Source organism: Hyalella azteca, unplaced genomic scaffold (assembly GCF_000764305.2).
Source record: "Hyalella azteca isolate HAZT.00-mixed unplaced genomic scaffold, Hazt_2.0.2 contig7660, whole genome shotgun sequence".
NCBI lineage: Eukaryota > Metazoa > Arthropoda > Malacostraca > Amphipoda > Hyalellidae > Hyalella > Hyalella azteca.
The window spans coordinates 1-17,114 of NW_025937780.1; the positions used below are offsets into that span (position 1 = coordinate 1).

Consider the following 17,114-nt stretch of genomic DNA (forward strand, 5'->3'; position numbering starts at 1 on the left):
GCGTCATGGGCAACTCATACAGCCTCATGGCCGTCATGAGCAACTCATACAGCCGCATGAACGACTGTAAACACTTTTATTTAACGCACACAGGTAATGAAAAATGAATATTTTTATTAACCTCGTGGGTAACTTTAAAAACTTCTATGGACACAACAGCTACAGATGAATAAATAATTGGTACCAACTTTTTTTTCAACTAAAAGATTTTGCTATAATTGCTTGCGAACTTTAATTATCTTATGCTAAAACTTATCATTCAATAATAAAAAAACGTCTATGGAAAATCATGACATTGATGACTTGACCAATGCGAATAAATGAGTGGGCAATATGTGCACATAATACCTTTCGTTACCAGATAGCAATTAATAAAGTTCTGCTTGTAACGTCATCACAATGTTATTCCGATTAATGTAATGAATAAATTGAACATTTTATTTACTAAACAGTCAAAGCAACTTTATAGCTGATGTGGTGATGAGTTGTTATTGGAAATCTGCAATGCCATTCGTAATAAGATAAATAACTAATTAATGAGGTATCTATTTACAATCTCAAACTTCTACTCAAAGTATCAGTGGAACCAACCACATACATTTCTTCCAGATATCATAAATACAATACGGTATTTCACAAAGCAGGTTTGCGCTCATAGAACCAATTACGTTAGTAATTTATAAGTAAAGGCCTTCTGCAGAAGATAGATTCAACGCTATTCTTACTTAAATTCGTAAATTTGAGGCTATGCATCGATTAATCGGCCACCATGACAGCAGATGCAAATTTCTAAGTAAAAAATTAGATGTACTGCCAGTGCCGCTTTTGATAAAAATATCACTTTAGTGTTATTCGTACCAGTAAACATCACCTGTTATCTGGACAAAAAGTTCAGTGCTATTGCTACCTGTTGCTTGTCCGTAGCCTCCCGCACGATGTCCCATATAAGGTCAGCGGGGAGGCCCCTGCCAGTAGCGTCGCTCTCCCCCACGAGCCGCGTCAGTAGCGCCTCCCACGGGTTACCCGTCAGAGACTCGTACACCTGAGCCATAAATATTACCCGTCAGAGACCCGTAAACCTGAGCCATAAATATTACCCGTCAGAGACTCGTACACCTGAGCCATGAATATTACCCGTCAGAGACTCGTACACCTGAGCCATAAATATTACCCGTCAGGGACTCGTACACCTGAGCCATAAATATTACCCGTCAGAGACTCGAACATCTGAGCCATAAATATTACCCGTCAGAGACTCGTACACCTGAACCATAAATATTACCAGTCAGAGACTCGTACATCTGAGCCATAAATATCACCCGTCAGAGACTCGTACACATGAACCATAAATATTACCCATCAGAGACTCGTACACCTGAGCCATAAACTTCACTCGTCAGAGACTCGTACACTTGAGCCATAAATATTACCCGTCAGAGACTCGTACACCTGAACCATAAATATTACCCGTCAGAGACTCGTACACCTGAACCATAAATATTACCCATCAGAGACTCGTACATCTGAACCATAAATATTGCCTGCAGCCTCGTGCACCTGAGCCATAAATATTACCCGTCAGCCTCGTCGTACACCTGAACCATAAATATTACCTTCAGCCTCGTGCACCTGAACCATAAATATTACCTTCAGCCTCGTGTACCTGAACCATAAATATTATCTTCAGCCTCGTGTACCTGAACCATAAATATTACTTTCAGCCTCATGCACCTGAACCATAAATATTACCTTCAGCCTCGTGCACCTGAACCATAAATATAACTTTCAGCCTCATGCACCTGAACCATAAATATTACCTTCAGCCTCGTGCACCTGAACCATAAACATTACCTTCAGCTTCGTGCACCTGAACCATTAATATTACCTTCAGCCTCGTGCACCTGAGCCATAAATATTACCTTCAGCCTCGTACACCTGAACCATAAATATTACCTTCAGCCTCGTACACCTGAACCAGAAATATTACCTACAGCCTCGTGCACCTGAACCATAAATATTACCTTCAGCCTCGTACACCTGAACCGTAACTATTACCTTCAGCCTTGTGCACCTGAACCATAAATATTACCTTCAGCCTCGTACACATGAACCATAAATATTACCTTCAGCCTCATGCAGTGAACCATATTCAGCCTAGTGCACCTCAACCATAAATATTACCTTCAGCCTCATGCATACAAAGGATATATAAATAATTTAAAATTTAACCCTCGACACACTGCATAATTTAACGTTATAATCACACCGAGTTCATGTAGAGATGTACTACATATGCAGTGAGACATTAATTAAGCGTGAACAATACATGCTAAGTGTACGGACCGACTGTTTGAAGGGCGGCCAGAGTTGTAGCAGCTCGAGAAGTGCTCTTGTGTGCTCACGGCTGCTCGCCACGCTCGTGAGCGCCTCAAAGAGCGCCTCGCGCTCGCCTGATGTGCTAACTGAAGTCACGCTCATAACCACAGCGCTGGACAGCCCTTCTGCTCCTGCGCTCACATCAAGACAATAAATGTTATGATGGTAATAGTCTTCTGCTCCTGCGCTAACATCAAAAAATTTACCATCTAAAAACAAGACTTTATTTTCAACCGCCCGCTTAGTTTTCTCAGGAGCTAACCAAGCGTTTCAACCTCCCTCTTTTAAGAGTTCCCCAAGCGTTTCAACCTCCCTCTCAGTTTTTTTAAGAGTTCCCCAAGCGTTTCAACCGCCCTCTTGGTTTTCTTAGAGCTCCCCAAGCGTTTCAACTGCCCTCTTGGTTTTCCTAAGAGCTCCCCCAAGCGTTTCAACCACCCTCTTGGTTTTCTCATGAGCTATCCAAGCGTTTGAACCGCCCATTCAATTTCCTTAACAGCTCCCCAGGCGTTTGAAAAGACCTCTTAATTTTCTCAAGAACTGCCTAAGCGTTTGAAAAGACCTCTTGATTTTCCTAAGAGTTCCCCAAGCGTTTCAACCGCCCTCTTGTTTTTTTTAGAGCTCCCCAAGCGTTTCAACCGACCTCTTAATTTTCTCAAGAGCTCCCCAAGCGTTTCAAACGACCTCTTGACTTTTTTTTTTTAAACCTCTTGACTTAATTAAAGTTCCCCAAGCGTTTGCACCGACCTCTTGCTGCCGTATCGTCCTCCTGGTCGTAGGTGACCGGGAAGCTAGCAGCGCTCAACACTCGCCGCGTCTCAAGATAAAGCAACAAGCTCATGTCGTCGTCTGACGCCGGCAGGTTCTGAACACGATAACGGATTGCATCATGATATTTATTATTTTTATCATAAATATTATATAATTAAATTAAATAATTAATATATTAATATATATTTTATAAATATTTTATAATACACACTCCTTAATATTATTTTTGAATGATCACATTTTCCTTATACACTAAAATTATTTCTAAAGGACGAGTAAGTAATACTTTCTCGAGACGCATCTAAAGAAAAAAAGATCGATAGATGATGTAGGGTGCATTGATTGGTAAGTTTAAAAAGCTGAGGTGGTTAGCAGCGCAGATAGCGAGAGCACTAAATTTTTTTTTTCATAAAAACTGCATTAGTTTCATCCCTATATGAATATAAGGCATCATCTTTATAAAAACCGAATCTCTATCTCATCATTACCTATAGGCAGCAATGGTGAAAGTCAGGTATAGCCAAATATTCTCACACATTGACAAAATAACAAGTATGGCATAAGATAATGTATTTGCAGCACCTTATCGTAAATAAATGAACAATGAACATCTCTATCTACAGAATGATTTAATTTTTATTTATTAATTATCTTCCACAATAAATGTATTTTAGATTATAAACTTATTGAAATATTCACTAACCTTCACGAAAAGCTCATGTATTTGCAGCACCTCATTGCAAATACATGAGCAATGAGCATACATGTTCATTTACAGAACAAATTAATTTTTATTCATCAATCATCTTGCACAATAAATGTATTTTAGATCATCAACTTGTATAAATATTCCCTAACCTTCACAAACGCAGAGAACATAGAGACCCTGTGGTGCAGCGCGAGGGTAATCCCGGATAATTTGAACGAAAATAATTGATCCGAAAATAATTGATCCCGGATAACTAATAATAATTAATATTTTCGAGGATAATCCCATGATGTGATAATCCAAAATGTATTTTTGATTATCAACTTGTATAAATATTCCCTAACCTTCACAAATGCAGAAAACAAAGCGACCCTGTGGTGCAGGGCGAGGGTGTCACAGAGCGCTCATCAATTATCTTCCACAACAAATGTATTTTTGATTATAAACTTGTATATTCTTGTATATAAATATTCAGTAACCTTGACGAATGCAGAGAACATTGAGATCCTGTGGTGCAAGGCGAGGGTTTCACGGAGCGCTCATCAATTATCTTCCACAATAAATGTATTTTTTATTATAAACTCGTATAAATATTTAGTAACCTTGACGAACGCAGAGAACATTGAGACCCTGTGGTGCAGCGCGAGGGTAATCCCGGATAATTTGAACGAAACTAATTGATCCCGGAAAACAAATAATAATTAATATTTTCGAGGATAATCCCATGAAGTGATAATCCAAAATGTATTTTTGATTTTAAACTTGTATAAATATACCCTAACCTTCACGAATGCACAGAACATAGCGAGTCTGTATCTTTATCTACCAAAATAGATTAATTTTTATTCATCAATTATCTTCCACAATACACGTATTTTAGATCATCAAATTTTTATTCATCAATTATCTTCCACACTTAATATATTTTAGATTATAAACTTGTTGAAACGTTCATTAATTAACTGTGAATCGCCTGATCATGTCTGGATCATGATCCGATTACTCATGAAAAAATAAAATCTAACAAAGGGATGCTTATAAAATTTTCCTTCGGAGGCAACATAAACCTTAATAATAAGCAAGCATTACTATAGTACCTGCTAAACAATTCAGGAATCCTACCACCAGTAACCTTGACAAATGCAGAGAACATTGAGATCCTGTGGTGCAGGGCGAGGGTGTGACATAGCGCTCATCAATTATCTTCCTCAACAAATATCTTTTGTATTATGAACTTGTATAAATATTCCCTAACCTTGACAAATGCAGAGAACATAGCGACCCTGTGGTGCAGGGCGAGGGTGTCACAGAGGGCCGCCTCCCTGGCCGCCTGCAGCAGCAGCTCCTCCATGAGCAGGTCGTTGTCGTGCTGCAGCTCACAGCGCAGCACGCTGCACAAATGCTGCAACCGCTCCACCCACCACCCGTGCTGCTCTTCAGTGCTGCTGTGATGCAGCATCTCAGGGAGTGATGGATCAGGCTGTAAAATTATAGATCAGGTTGTAAAAAAAATGCACTATTGTGCTCGCCATGTCCGTCTGTCTGTCTGTCTGTCCGTGACTTCACGTTTTCGTCGTCGAGAAAATGCGCTTTCTGTCACTCACTGCAGTGAGTACTGAGTTATAAGTTTTTCCATAAATGAGAAAAGGCACCAAAATTTAAATAATTTCTACAAGCTAAAGAAATTAACAACACAGTGACCCACCTCCTCCGAGTGCTGCGTCAGTGCGTCAAGGGCGCGCTGCACGAGGCCGTGTAGGGCGTCCTCAGGCTGAGGGGCGGCGCCCTCGGGCATCACCTCGACCAGCGCCCTCAGCACCTGCAGGTCGCAGCCCCCCAGCAGCGCTGCGTTGCATACGGCCGTCGCCGCCGCAGGAGTGCCTTCACTAGTGGCGTACTGGGAAACGTAATAAAATAATAGGATTCAAATAATATTATGATGAGACTCGTATGGCAAGCTAGAACAACTCGTTCGTGTACAAGAAACATACAAATTAAATGATCATCATGGGGCTAAAGCTCTAAATTTACAGTATGTGTCGGAGGAGTTGTTGAATTAAAAGCAGTTTTCCCTTTTATCGTAAGCGTCACTCGAAATGATTGCACACAACAAGAAGATTAAGATAACGATGTGATAAAGTTGCAAAACCAGCTGCTGGGACGGCTATATGTGGGAGGAAAGTTCAGTGCTGCCACCATTTTTGGGAAGAAAATTTCAAGAAGGCCGCAACACTCACAAATTTTACGAAGAAGATTTCAAGGAAGTCGTAGCACGAACAAATTTTACAAAGAAAATTTCAAGGAAGCCGCATAATAAATTAATTTTGCGAATAAAATTTCAAGGAGTCTGTAGCACTACCTATTTTTGGGAATAAATTTGAAGGAGCAGGAGCAGAACACCCACCATTTTAGCGTAGTGTCGCAGGGCGAGGTCAGGTCCTGAGATGAGGGCTGTGAAGGCAGGACTCTGTAATCTCGTGAGGTGTGCGACCCAAGCCTCGAGTTCCGACACAGCGTTATTCCACTCCTGCTCAAGCGTGACTTTTTGTGAACGAAATTAGGAAGGAACCTGGTATTTTGAAAAAGAGATTTGAGGCAAGTGCGTAGGAATGATGCAGACTAAGTCCCCTTTCACACAGAGCAGTAAATACCGCCAGCGTCCGACGGTATTTACCGCCGAACCTTAGCGGACATACGAAATTGTGAACTGCTATTCACACACGACTACTTTTAACGCGGCGTAGAATTAGACGCCTGACGCCCGCGTTTGTCCTGCTAAGACTGCGGCGGTAGATTTGCCGCAACAGTTTAGCTTGTTATGGTATTCAATGTAATCTTTCACACTAGGCGATTTTTTACGCCATATCCTAGTGTGGTACAGACAGTGGGGCCGTATTTTGGGTGCATAATAAAGAGCAATGCAAGACTGATAGATTATAGACTGATATTGTTACATAAATATCGGGATATTTCAAAAAGAAATATTGTTACATAAACATAGAGATGAACTGATGGTGCATAAAACAGCACTGCTAGACTGATAGATTCCAGCGTTAAAAATCGCCTCGTGTGAAAGATTGCTGTGAAAGCAGCTTAACTAACAAAGGATGCGGACTAACTAACAAATGATGCGGACTAACTAAAAAATGATGCGGACTAGCTTACAAATGATGCGGACTAACTAACAAAACTAACAAATAATGCGGACTAGCTTACAAATGATGCGGACTAACTAACAAATGATGCGGACTAACTAAAAAATGATGAGGACTAACTAAAAAATGATGCGGACTAGCTTACAAATGATGCGGACTAGCTAACAAATGATGCGGACTAACTAACAAATGATGCGGACTAACTAACAAATGATGCGGACTAACTAACAAATGATGCGGACTAACTAACAAATGATGCGGACTAGCTAACAAATGATGCGGACTAACATAGGATGCGGACTAGCTAACAAATGATGCGGACTAACAAAGGATGCGGACTAACTAACAAAGGATGCGGACTAAATAACTAAGGATGCGGACTAACTAACAAAGGATGCGGAGATAAGAATAGTTATTGCAACTAGGTTTTAAAGTAACCAATACAATTTACTGATATTTAAAAAAAGAGCGCAATGCGCTGCAGGTAAACGAAAGTTAATTTGGAATACTTGCACAATTTAAAGAAGACACATGTTGACGTCTGTACAATATTCCAAGGCTTTGTGAAGGTTAACAATGTCAATGTGACACCAAAACATTGTCACACTACGAGAGTTATACCACAATCGCATATAGTTACCAATCTGCTACATATCGACGATAATTAACGTAACAAAATTAGAGCTGAATAGTTACTCATAAATATTCAGTGGTAATTACAATTTGCCTAAAGCAGCACTTCGAACAAAAGGTAAGGTTAAATCACGTGGAAATATTCAAATTTTTTCATACGCATGTGCATTGATTTATCTTACAATGATTGTAACAATGTCCTTTAAAATTTACAACTTTAATTTCAAACACATGAATAGGAAATCAAACATGTTGATGCTTGAATTTTAATCAGATAAATTTCTACCCGTCTGAATCCTTCAATTTAAACTGCTTTGCAAGTTATGTTCAGAATGAACAAGAAATTCACGCAGCACGAAGAGCGTTTGTTTGACCACCCACTGTATATATACTACGCCAATTATTCAAAAGGCTCTGGTAATCACAAAACAAATTCTACCCTACACACCTCTACAATAAAACTGCGCGAATGAGCGAAAAAATAAAATGAGCGAAAGAGGGCGTCAAAACTCAGACAACACAATTCACGCTCGTGTTTGCGATTTTTGCTGTAGAGAAAACAACGCAGAGTTACTGGACTCGCTAATAGACTCCCCTTCATTGCCCGGCTCAAATTCAGGGATGACACAGTAGGTCCCTTCGCTTTTTAATGCATTTGTTTAGCGGAGGCCGGTTCCTTATCTCACCTGCCAATAATAAGGCGACCGTATCAAAGAAAAACACTCACACATTTTTTTTTTCTTTCCAACGACCCTCCTTGTTTCTTATTTCTACGACAGCCCGAGGGAAGTACAGTTTTGTGTCGGGTCTTAATCGATTGTTTTGACCCCACACCACCAGAGTCGCTCGCCGAACTTCACGCTAGCCAACTTGCAGAGCCACCCACTTCAGACGCGTGGAAATTAGCGCCAAAAAATTACACTATATGATAAGCAACGTCTAAAAATGCTCTATAATTTTTTAAATAGATCAGTTAAAATTCTATTCAAGTTACCTCTTGCTGTTGAGGTTGTTTGCTGCTTTGTTCCGCGTCGTGACGCGCGAGTTGCGCGACGACGAGACGCGATGCTAGGGGCAGGATTTTACATTACAATTCTAAAAATAAATCAATTAAAATTCTACTTAAATGGCCTCTTGCTTTTGTGGTTGTTTGCTGCTTCTTTCAGCGTCGTCACGCGCTAGTTTAGCGACGACGAGACGCGACGCCAGGGGCAGGATTTTACATTATAATTCGTAAAATAAATTAGACAAATCAATTAAAATTCTTTTCAAGTGACCTCTTGCTGTTGTGGTTGTTTGCTGCTTCTTTCAGCGTCGTCACGCGCTAGTTTAGCGACGACGAGACGCGACGCTAGGGGCAGGAGCTTGAAGGCCTCGTCAGACAGCGCGAGGGCTCGTACCAGCACCAGCGCGTCGCTGGGGCACAGCGCCCCCCAGTGCCGCCCCACGCTGCCCTCGTATCTGTAGCAATTATTATTTAAATTAAATGTCATCACAATAATATGAACAAGTTTATTTTTCTAGTTCGTTTTTCTATGTCAGCAAGTGACTATTATTTAAATTAAATGTCATCAGAGTAATATCAACCAGTTCGTTTTTCTATGTCAAAGAGCGAGAGAGTCTAAACATACATGGATCCAAAAAAAAGCAGGAATTATTATTTAAATTAAATCTCATCAGAATAATATGAACAAGTTCGTTTTTCTGTGTCCGAGAACGAGAGGGTCAAAACCTACATTGATCCAACAAAATGTATTTATCAAATGAAATAGGGATATTCCGATAGGAGAAATAAAATTCTAATATAGGAAATGGTTCATTCAATATCCAAAATTAAAAAGTTTCACATTCGAAATAAGTATGAGTCAGATGTACGAGTATACACATCCGCAATAAATACGAGTGTAAACATATGAGTTATACGGTAGGAAAAACTTATCTAAATTTTAGGCTTAAGTTTTCAGTATTGAGTGCAAATTAGATATGGAGGGAACGCACGCTTGTTTGCACTGCTGTACGCTCATAGGCGCCTTTGTCTGCCTAGCCGTAGAGAAGAAGCGCTCGATGCAGTAGGCGCAGTAGAGGCTACTACAGGACACCGGTGCAGTCGTAGCAGGAACACGTAGCAGTAGAGCTGCAAGGGGCCTGATGTTGCTGTCGGTCACCACCGCGCCTGACAACAACAACGTTACATGCTGCGTTTCAATTTCAATCTATCCTTTAATATTAATATTATTTCATTAGCAGAATTATTGAATAACGATGTGTTTATTCAGATATTTTCATAAGTAGAATTGAACAAGAATGTGTTGAATCGCTTTATTTAACTGTAGACATACAAACAATGAACTTAGCGTTTATTTGTTTAGAAGTCAGTCTTTTTTATTTCAGTTCTGATCAATTCAGCACAAAACGATTCATCATTAATAAGATTTTAATTAGACTAGATGAATTTGTATTCCACCTTTTAGCAAACACAGACACTTATTCGCAGCCCATCAAAAACTCGCATTTATCAAAAAAAATCGCAGCATTAGCCACAATCCACGACACGCATAATAAAGACATAATAGTCGGGTAACGTTACCCGACTAATTCCTATCCGAAAATTCTACCCAACGAGACGTCCTAATCGAAAGAACCATTTGTTCAGTTCAGTAGTATTTGTAACTATTATTAAGAGAAAAATACATTCAAAACAAATCAGGAAAATTAAATATGAGCTCAGAAAACTTCGAAATACCAAAAGATAAAAAACAGATTCAAATAAACAAATAATTATTATACGGTATGACGATCAAAACAACTTATCTAGCCTCTCACCGAGATGCTGCATGGCGTCTGCTCGCTTGCCCAGCAAATAGTGATAGTTGAGTGCGGGTGCCAGCTGCTGCAGCTCATTAAGAACACTAATGTGCTGTTCAGCAGCAGCAGCAGCGACAGTGTCTTGGGAGTTAACAGCAACATCGTTAATCAGTGAATAAAATAAAATTAATCTCTCATGATCAGTACCGTCGATGAGCGCAAGGATTTTCTCTTGCATGGTCTCCACGAAAGATTTTGGATTAGATTTGAGTTCAAGCATGGCGTTTCTTCTTCGAATATTATCTTTAATTTGGTCCGTCGAGAGATCCGAACTGAACATATACTGGAGATGTGTCATATGTACTTCCCACAGCGACACTTGATATTTTTTTGCCAACACGAAGGCTAAATCCAGCATTTCTTCATCTGAGGTCAGGCAGAGTCCTAGCACAGTGTCCTCTTTGTAGCGAGCGTCGCTCAGAAAACGTACGGTGTCAACCCCAGCGTCCAGCCGATGCAACGCTTCGCCTTGAACGTAATCGTCGAGAAGTTCTTCAGAAGCTCGGAAATATTCATACAACAATATCAGATCTGCATCAAGTTTGTCGTTGCCTGTCAGAAACTTGACGCCGTCCACTTCAAGTTGCGTGCAGCCCATTTTTGGTTCTTCACGTCTCGAGGCTTCCTGGGCATTCGAGGACTTGGAATCTGAGGGCTGGGCATCCGAGGGCTTGGCATCCGAGGGCTGGGCATCCGAGGGCTTGGCATCCGAGGGCTTGGTATCCGAGGGCTTGGCATCTGAGGGCTTGGCATCCGAGGGCTTAGCATCTGAGGGCTTAGCATTTGAGGTCTGGGCATCCGAAGTCTCGGCATCTGAGGTCTTGACATCCGAGGTCTTAGGACCTGAGAGCTTGGCACCCGAGAGCTTGGCATCTGAGGGCTTGGCATCTGAGGACAGATGACACTGCTGGTGCTTGAGGGTGACGAAGGCGGCGCAGGCGATGACCACGGCGGGGTCGTGGAGGTACAGAGGGGCGAGGCGAGGCTGAGACCAGGGGTGCAGGAGGCTGTAGATCTGCAGCGCGTAGTAATACTGCCGCACCTGTCAACCAAGTAATGGTTATCAAGTAGTAATACTGCCGCACCTGTCAACCAAGTAATAATAATCAAGTAAAAGTAATACTGCCGCACCTACCGACCAAGTAATAGTGATCAAGTAGTAGTAATACTGCCGTACCTACCGAACAAGTAATAGTGATCAAGTAGTAGTAATACTGCCGTACCNCATAATGAATAATAATTAACCGCCATTATGAATGCCAATTTGAATTAGACAGTTCTTAACATCGCGATAAATTTATTACTTAAGAATAATTCCATTTATTTAAACTATTTGCAGGATTGTCATCAACTGTTCATGTGCATTCTCAATCTCTGCCACCATTAAATGTGGCCAGCTCTTCAGTTATTTTTATGGAAGAAAATAAATAAGCGCAGATAGCATTCCTTCTTTTACATGATAAATACAATCAAATCAAGCTGTAACATGAACCAAGCTATTAATTTCTATCAATGCATAATTAGGATATTAAAATTAGTAACGAGATTCTTTCATCACACCTTTCTCGACCGCCTCTTCTTTGGCGTCTAGCACCTCAGGGGTCTTTTGGCCAGAGTCAGCAGCAGCATCATCAGCAGCAACAGCGTCAGAAGCACCAACAGCAGCAGCGTCAGCAGCACCAACAGCAGCAGCATCAGCAGCAGCGATGGTTCGCTCCAGCATGAAGGCCTTCAGCAGCGCCATGGAGAAGCGCAGGCTGGGGCTGCTGAAGGTGGTGTTGCTGTAGCCCCAGTAGTTGTAACCTGGCAAACATTACAGCTTCAACAAACCAACTTCAGTTTAATGTATAATTTATGAATAAATTATAGATTAAACCAAAAACTCATCATTTTAGCTTAATGCGTTGGAAAAAAGCAGGTAAAATATAAGGTAGGGAAGTTAAGCATCCGCATTTAATGATGGAGCAGTTGTTTGTTGCTGTCATGCGCCCGAATCGAGAGTTGGAAACGTTGTGTGGTCACCGAGATAGGAACTCGTATGAGCGTCTGATTAGTCCAAAAAGTTTGTTGGATGTATTAGCTTGCGTTTCAAAATGCTTGGAAAATTTCAGCTCCTTGTTGACGTAAACTCCGAGATTTTTCTCCACACTAGACTTTTCAATCATTATTCTCTCGTTGCAACCATACATCGTCATTTGCGGACGATACAAGAGTGCTGATGAAGATAACAGATGTTCTATGTCTGCGAGAGATTACAAGATGACTTGTCGATATTCTACGATTGGGCCCTAGCGAACAATATGCAGTTCAACGGCACCAAGTTCGAAGTAATGAGATACAGAGAGAAGTTCACCCTTGCAACATTCAAGAGACGACTGGACAAGTGGTTGAGAAAGATCCCGGACTGTCCAGTAATGGGAAACTACCATCAGCAAGTGACAAGCAACAGCATCTTGCATCAGCTGGCCCAAAGGAGGGCAAATAGACGGAACACGTCCAACGTTATATCCGGACCCGAGGGCGGGGTGACCTGCCTAGCGACGACTCGGAGACGGAGGACGACGAAGGCGGCGCATCAGCGTGACCGGGGACTAGGAAGTTACAAACTCATCATAAGGTCACAGAAGTCTGCGTGCAACTCACCGATGTTGCTGCAGTGCGCCTGTGGGTTACAGTCAAGGTAGAAGGCATGGCAGCCTTGCCTCTGGAAGTCCGCGTTGTTGTCTCTGTCTTCGTCATCGCTTTGGTCGAGTGCGCGATCACGGAGCGGCACCACGAAACTGAAAATAAAATCAAATTACAAAAAATCAAATCAAATTACAAAAAATCAAATCAAAATTTCAAAATCAAATTACACAATCACGCTAGTCCAGAGTAAAATAGTTATCTGCATGCGTGCAAAAAATTAACAAAATCTTCTATCACGTTACAATATTGCAGATCTTCCCATGTTGTTATACAGTACAAAATTTTGTTTCCAAATACTCCAGCAACTCAAACGTATTTTTAAACTGGCGTCAGTGAACCCAATGACAAAAAATTACGAATCATGCCAATCATTTTTGCAAGTTGATCATGAGGATCTTTCCTTCGTCATATGATTGTAAAGCTGATTACCCAAGATCTAATGCGAAATAAAGCGTTAAAACATAATAACTTGCGAAAGTAAATTATTTTCACGTTGATGTTTACAGTTTTATCGTCGGCAAGAACCAAGCTATTAATGCAGAATTGGGACATTGAAATTAGTAACAAGATTCTTTCATCACACCTTTCTCGACAGCCTCTTCTTTGGCGTCCAGCACCTCAGGGGTCTTTTGATATTATGTTGTCGCACATAATATCATAATGTTGTAGATATATTAATTAACGTTAATATACCATGCATATACCAGAAGGCTGCAGCTCAAGTTTAGACACCGTATTCCAGACATTACCCTAGTAGCCGAGGACACGTAATATCACAATGCAGGAAAATAAAGTCAAGTATGTTGAATAATGTTAATATTTCAATTAAATACCTAAATGCAGGAGCACAAGACACGATATATCCATCTGATGGCCGAGGACGCGCGTAATATTGAAGGAAAATAAAGACATGCATCATGACTAATGTTAATATTTCAATTAAATACCTAAATCCTGAATCACAAGACACGATACACTCACCTGATGGCGGAGGACACAATGCAGAAATATAAAGTTAGAGTCAATTATGTTGACTAAAGACACTATTTCAATTAACTACCATAATTTAGGAGCACAAGACACGATATACCTGATGGCGGAGGTCCAGAAGGAGGCCCTGCTGACGGTGGCAAGGAGCGACGAGGCTGTGGCAGAGACGGCGTGTGTGGCGTCCAGTGTGGCGTGTAGCAGTGCCCCACCGCCTCCTGGTGTGGCCACTGGTGCCTCGTCTACTTCAGATGATGACTGGAATATATTTTATTCTCTAATGTTCGAATGCGGAATCGATTTGTGTATTTTAATTTTTAAGTTTATATGTATTTTAATGTTTGTTTACTAGCAGTCATTTATGTATTTTTATTTGGTTCTTTTATAGGAAAGCCTCATATCGGAGAGTTACACTCAAAATGGAAAGTTAGACTCGAGTGGAAATTTAGCCTCAAATCGGAGAGTTAGATTCATTTGGAGATCAAGCTTCAAGAGCTAAGCACCACGATGAAAGCCATGAAGTGAACTTGCTAGTGTCATTCCTTATTATTTATTTGTTTATTTGAAAAATTGGTGTAATAAAGTCTTTTAATTATCGTGCATTAATGAACCTATACGATCATGAAGGTTAGTTGGTGGTTCAGAGAACCTCAACAATGTGACCACGGATGGCTCGTCTACTTCGCACGATGACTGAAATATATCAGGAAGTGGTTATAAATAATATTAAACTCAGTAATTACGGGGTTTTCTAGAAACGCGATCAACACGTTCTCGAATGGAAACGTAAAATATGAAATGAAGCAGTCGTAAAATGAATCGGCTGATAATTCATAAAGATATTATTTATACACTAAGAAAAATCACCGTTAAACGGTCTCACCGGTGTTCTAGTGGCCGGTCGGCACGTGAAAAGATACACCGTATGACCGTTTTTATTCAAATTTAACACTAGAAACCCATACAACATCTGAAAAAACTGATAAACGGTTTATTTTCAGGTGACGGCCGGCCAATGGGAGGCCGGTGAAACCGTTTTTTACCGTTTTTAGCGCATTTTTCCCGTTTATGGAAAAAATGCACTATTGTGCTCGCATGTCCGTCTGTCCGTCCGTAACATCACGTTTTCGTCGACGAGACAATACGCTCTCTGTCACTCACTGCAGTGAGTATCGAGTTATATTTTTTACCGTTTTTGGCGCATTTTCTCATTCATGGAGAAAATGCACTATTGAGCTCGCCATGTCCGTCCGTCTGTCCGTCTGTCTGTCTGTCCGTCCGTGACTTCACGTTTTCGTCGACGAGAAAACGCGCTCTATGTCACTCACTGCACTGGGTACTGAGTTATATTTTTTTGTAACAGCGTGTAATTAAAAACGCGCGCGCACCTCTCGGGCGTCCACGAAGACGTCCTCTGCTCCACCGAGCTCCTCTCGAGCCATCGTGCCTCTGACAACCTCGTACACGGCTGCCAGCTCCACTGAATGCCTGTACAATGAAAATTAAACTTTCAAAATAAAACTCACTCAAAATTAAACTTATTCAAAGTTAAACTCACTCAAAGTAAACTCGGTCAAAATTAAACTCGCTCAAAATTAAATTTGCTCAAAATTAAACTCGCTCAAAATTAAACTCGCTCAAAATTAAATTTGCTCAAAATTAAACTCGCGCAAAATTATACTCACTCAAATTAAACTCACTCAAATTAGACGCAGTCAAAATTAAACTCACTCATAACGTATAACAGTACATCCTGCCTCCAATGAATAAATTCATATTATACACCTGAAATCGTTCAACGGCAATAACTCTTTGATATAATTTAAGTCAATAAATAATCTTACAGTGCGGTGATTTATTCAAGTTAGAGGATAAAATTACTACACGTTAAGAAACGTAAGAAGTTTTTGACACATTCATAAACGGATTACAAGAACTAAACTAATCAGAGATTCAGGAGTTGGAACAGAACTTTCCGTACGAGGACAAAAAAGGCCGGAAAGAGTTCGTTGTACGTAATTTATTGATCTGTTGTGATAGATTAGTACTAATCTCATATAATTCAAGCGATAAATAGGAATTCCATGCAGCTAGTAACAGCGATTCAGGAGCTTTAAATGTAAGTATCAACGGCGCTTAAAGATCATTCAATTAAATCACCACACATTATTTAAGATCATTCAATGTAATCACTACAAGCTATTTAAGATCATTCAATGTAATCACTACAAGCTATTTAAGATCATTCAATGTAATCACCACAGGTTATTTAAGATCATTCAATGTAATCACTGTACTATTTCAGAGCATTGAGTGCAGATCGCAAGACACTACAAGCTATTTAAGAGCATACAATGCAACCACCACACGTTATTTAAGATCATTCAATGTAATCACTGTACTATTTAAGATCATTCAATATAATCACTCTGCTATTTAAGATCATTCAATGTAATGACTGTATCAAGATCATTCTATATATGTAATCACTGTACTATTAATTTTAATATCATTGAGTGCAGAAGGCAAGAGCACCTGAGGTTGAGTAGCTCCGGCAGGTGCTGTGCAGGACAGTGCGTGAGGGCGTAGTCAATAAGCTTGGTCTTGGCTGGGACGTCTGTGTAGGACGTGTCCTGAGCCAGCAGGGAACACACTTCCCAGGACTCTGGCTGTCCCAGCGCCATAAGCTTCTCACACAGGGCGCTGCACGTCTCAACTTCGCCCATCTGTAAGTATATTACCATATTAATTACAAGCTGCATCCAAAAATATGTAGATAATGAATAGAACATTGGAAAATCTAGATAAAATCCATTTCGCCCGTCTGCTGAACATACAAAATTAATCTCAAGCTGTATCATAAATATACGCGTAATCAAGAAAACATTGGAGAAGCTCAATAATCTCCGCGTCACCCGTCTGCTAAACATACA

At 40.6% G+C, this 17,114-nt stretch overlaps 1 protein-coding gene across 1 annotated transcript in view; it reads right to left on the bottom strand.

Annotated features, from left to right (window-relative positions):
- Window positions 1–907: 907 nt before the first annotated feature.
- LOC108670142 (NBAS subunit of NRZ tethering complex) overlaps window positions 908–17,114 on the bottom strand; it is a gene marked incomplete at its 3' end in the record, with an annotated part of 30,121 nt that continues 13,914 nt past the window's right edge. The window contains 14 exon segments of the mRNA XM_018157594.2: window positions 908–1,042; window positions 2,344–2,507; window positions 3,121–3,238; window positions 5,109–5,333; window positions 5,559–5,750; window positions 6,258–6,380; window positions 8,919–9,102; window positions 9,640–9,814; window positions 10,465–11,548; window positions 12,191–12,309; window positions 13,150–13,286; window positions 14,285–14,439; window positions 15,570–15,669; window positions 16,717–16,907. Coding sequence (XP_018013083.2) covers window positions 908–1,042; window positions 2,344–2,507; window positions 3,121–3,238; window positions 5,109–5,333; window positions 5,559–5,750; window positions 6,258–6,380; window positions 8,919–9,102; window positions 9,640–9,814; window positions 10,465–11,548; window positions 12,191–12,309; window positions 13,150–13,286; window positions 14,285–14,439; window positions 15,570–15,669; window positions 16,717–16,907 — 3,102 coding nt within the window.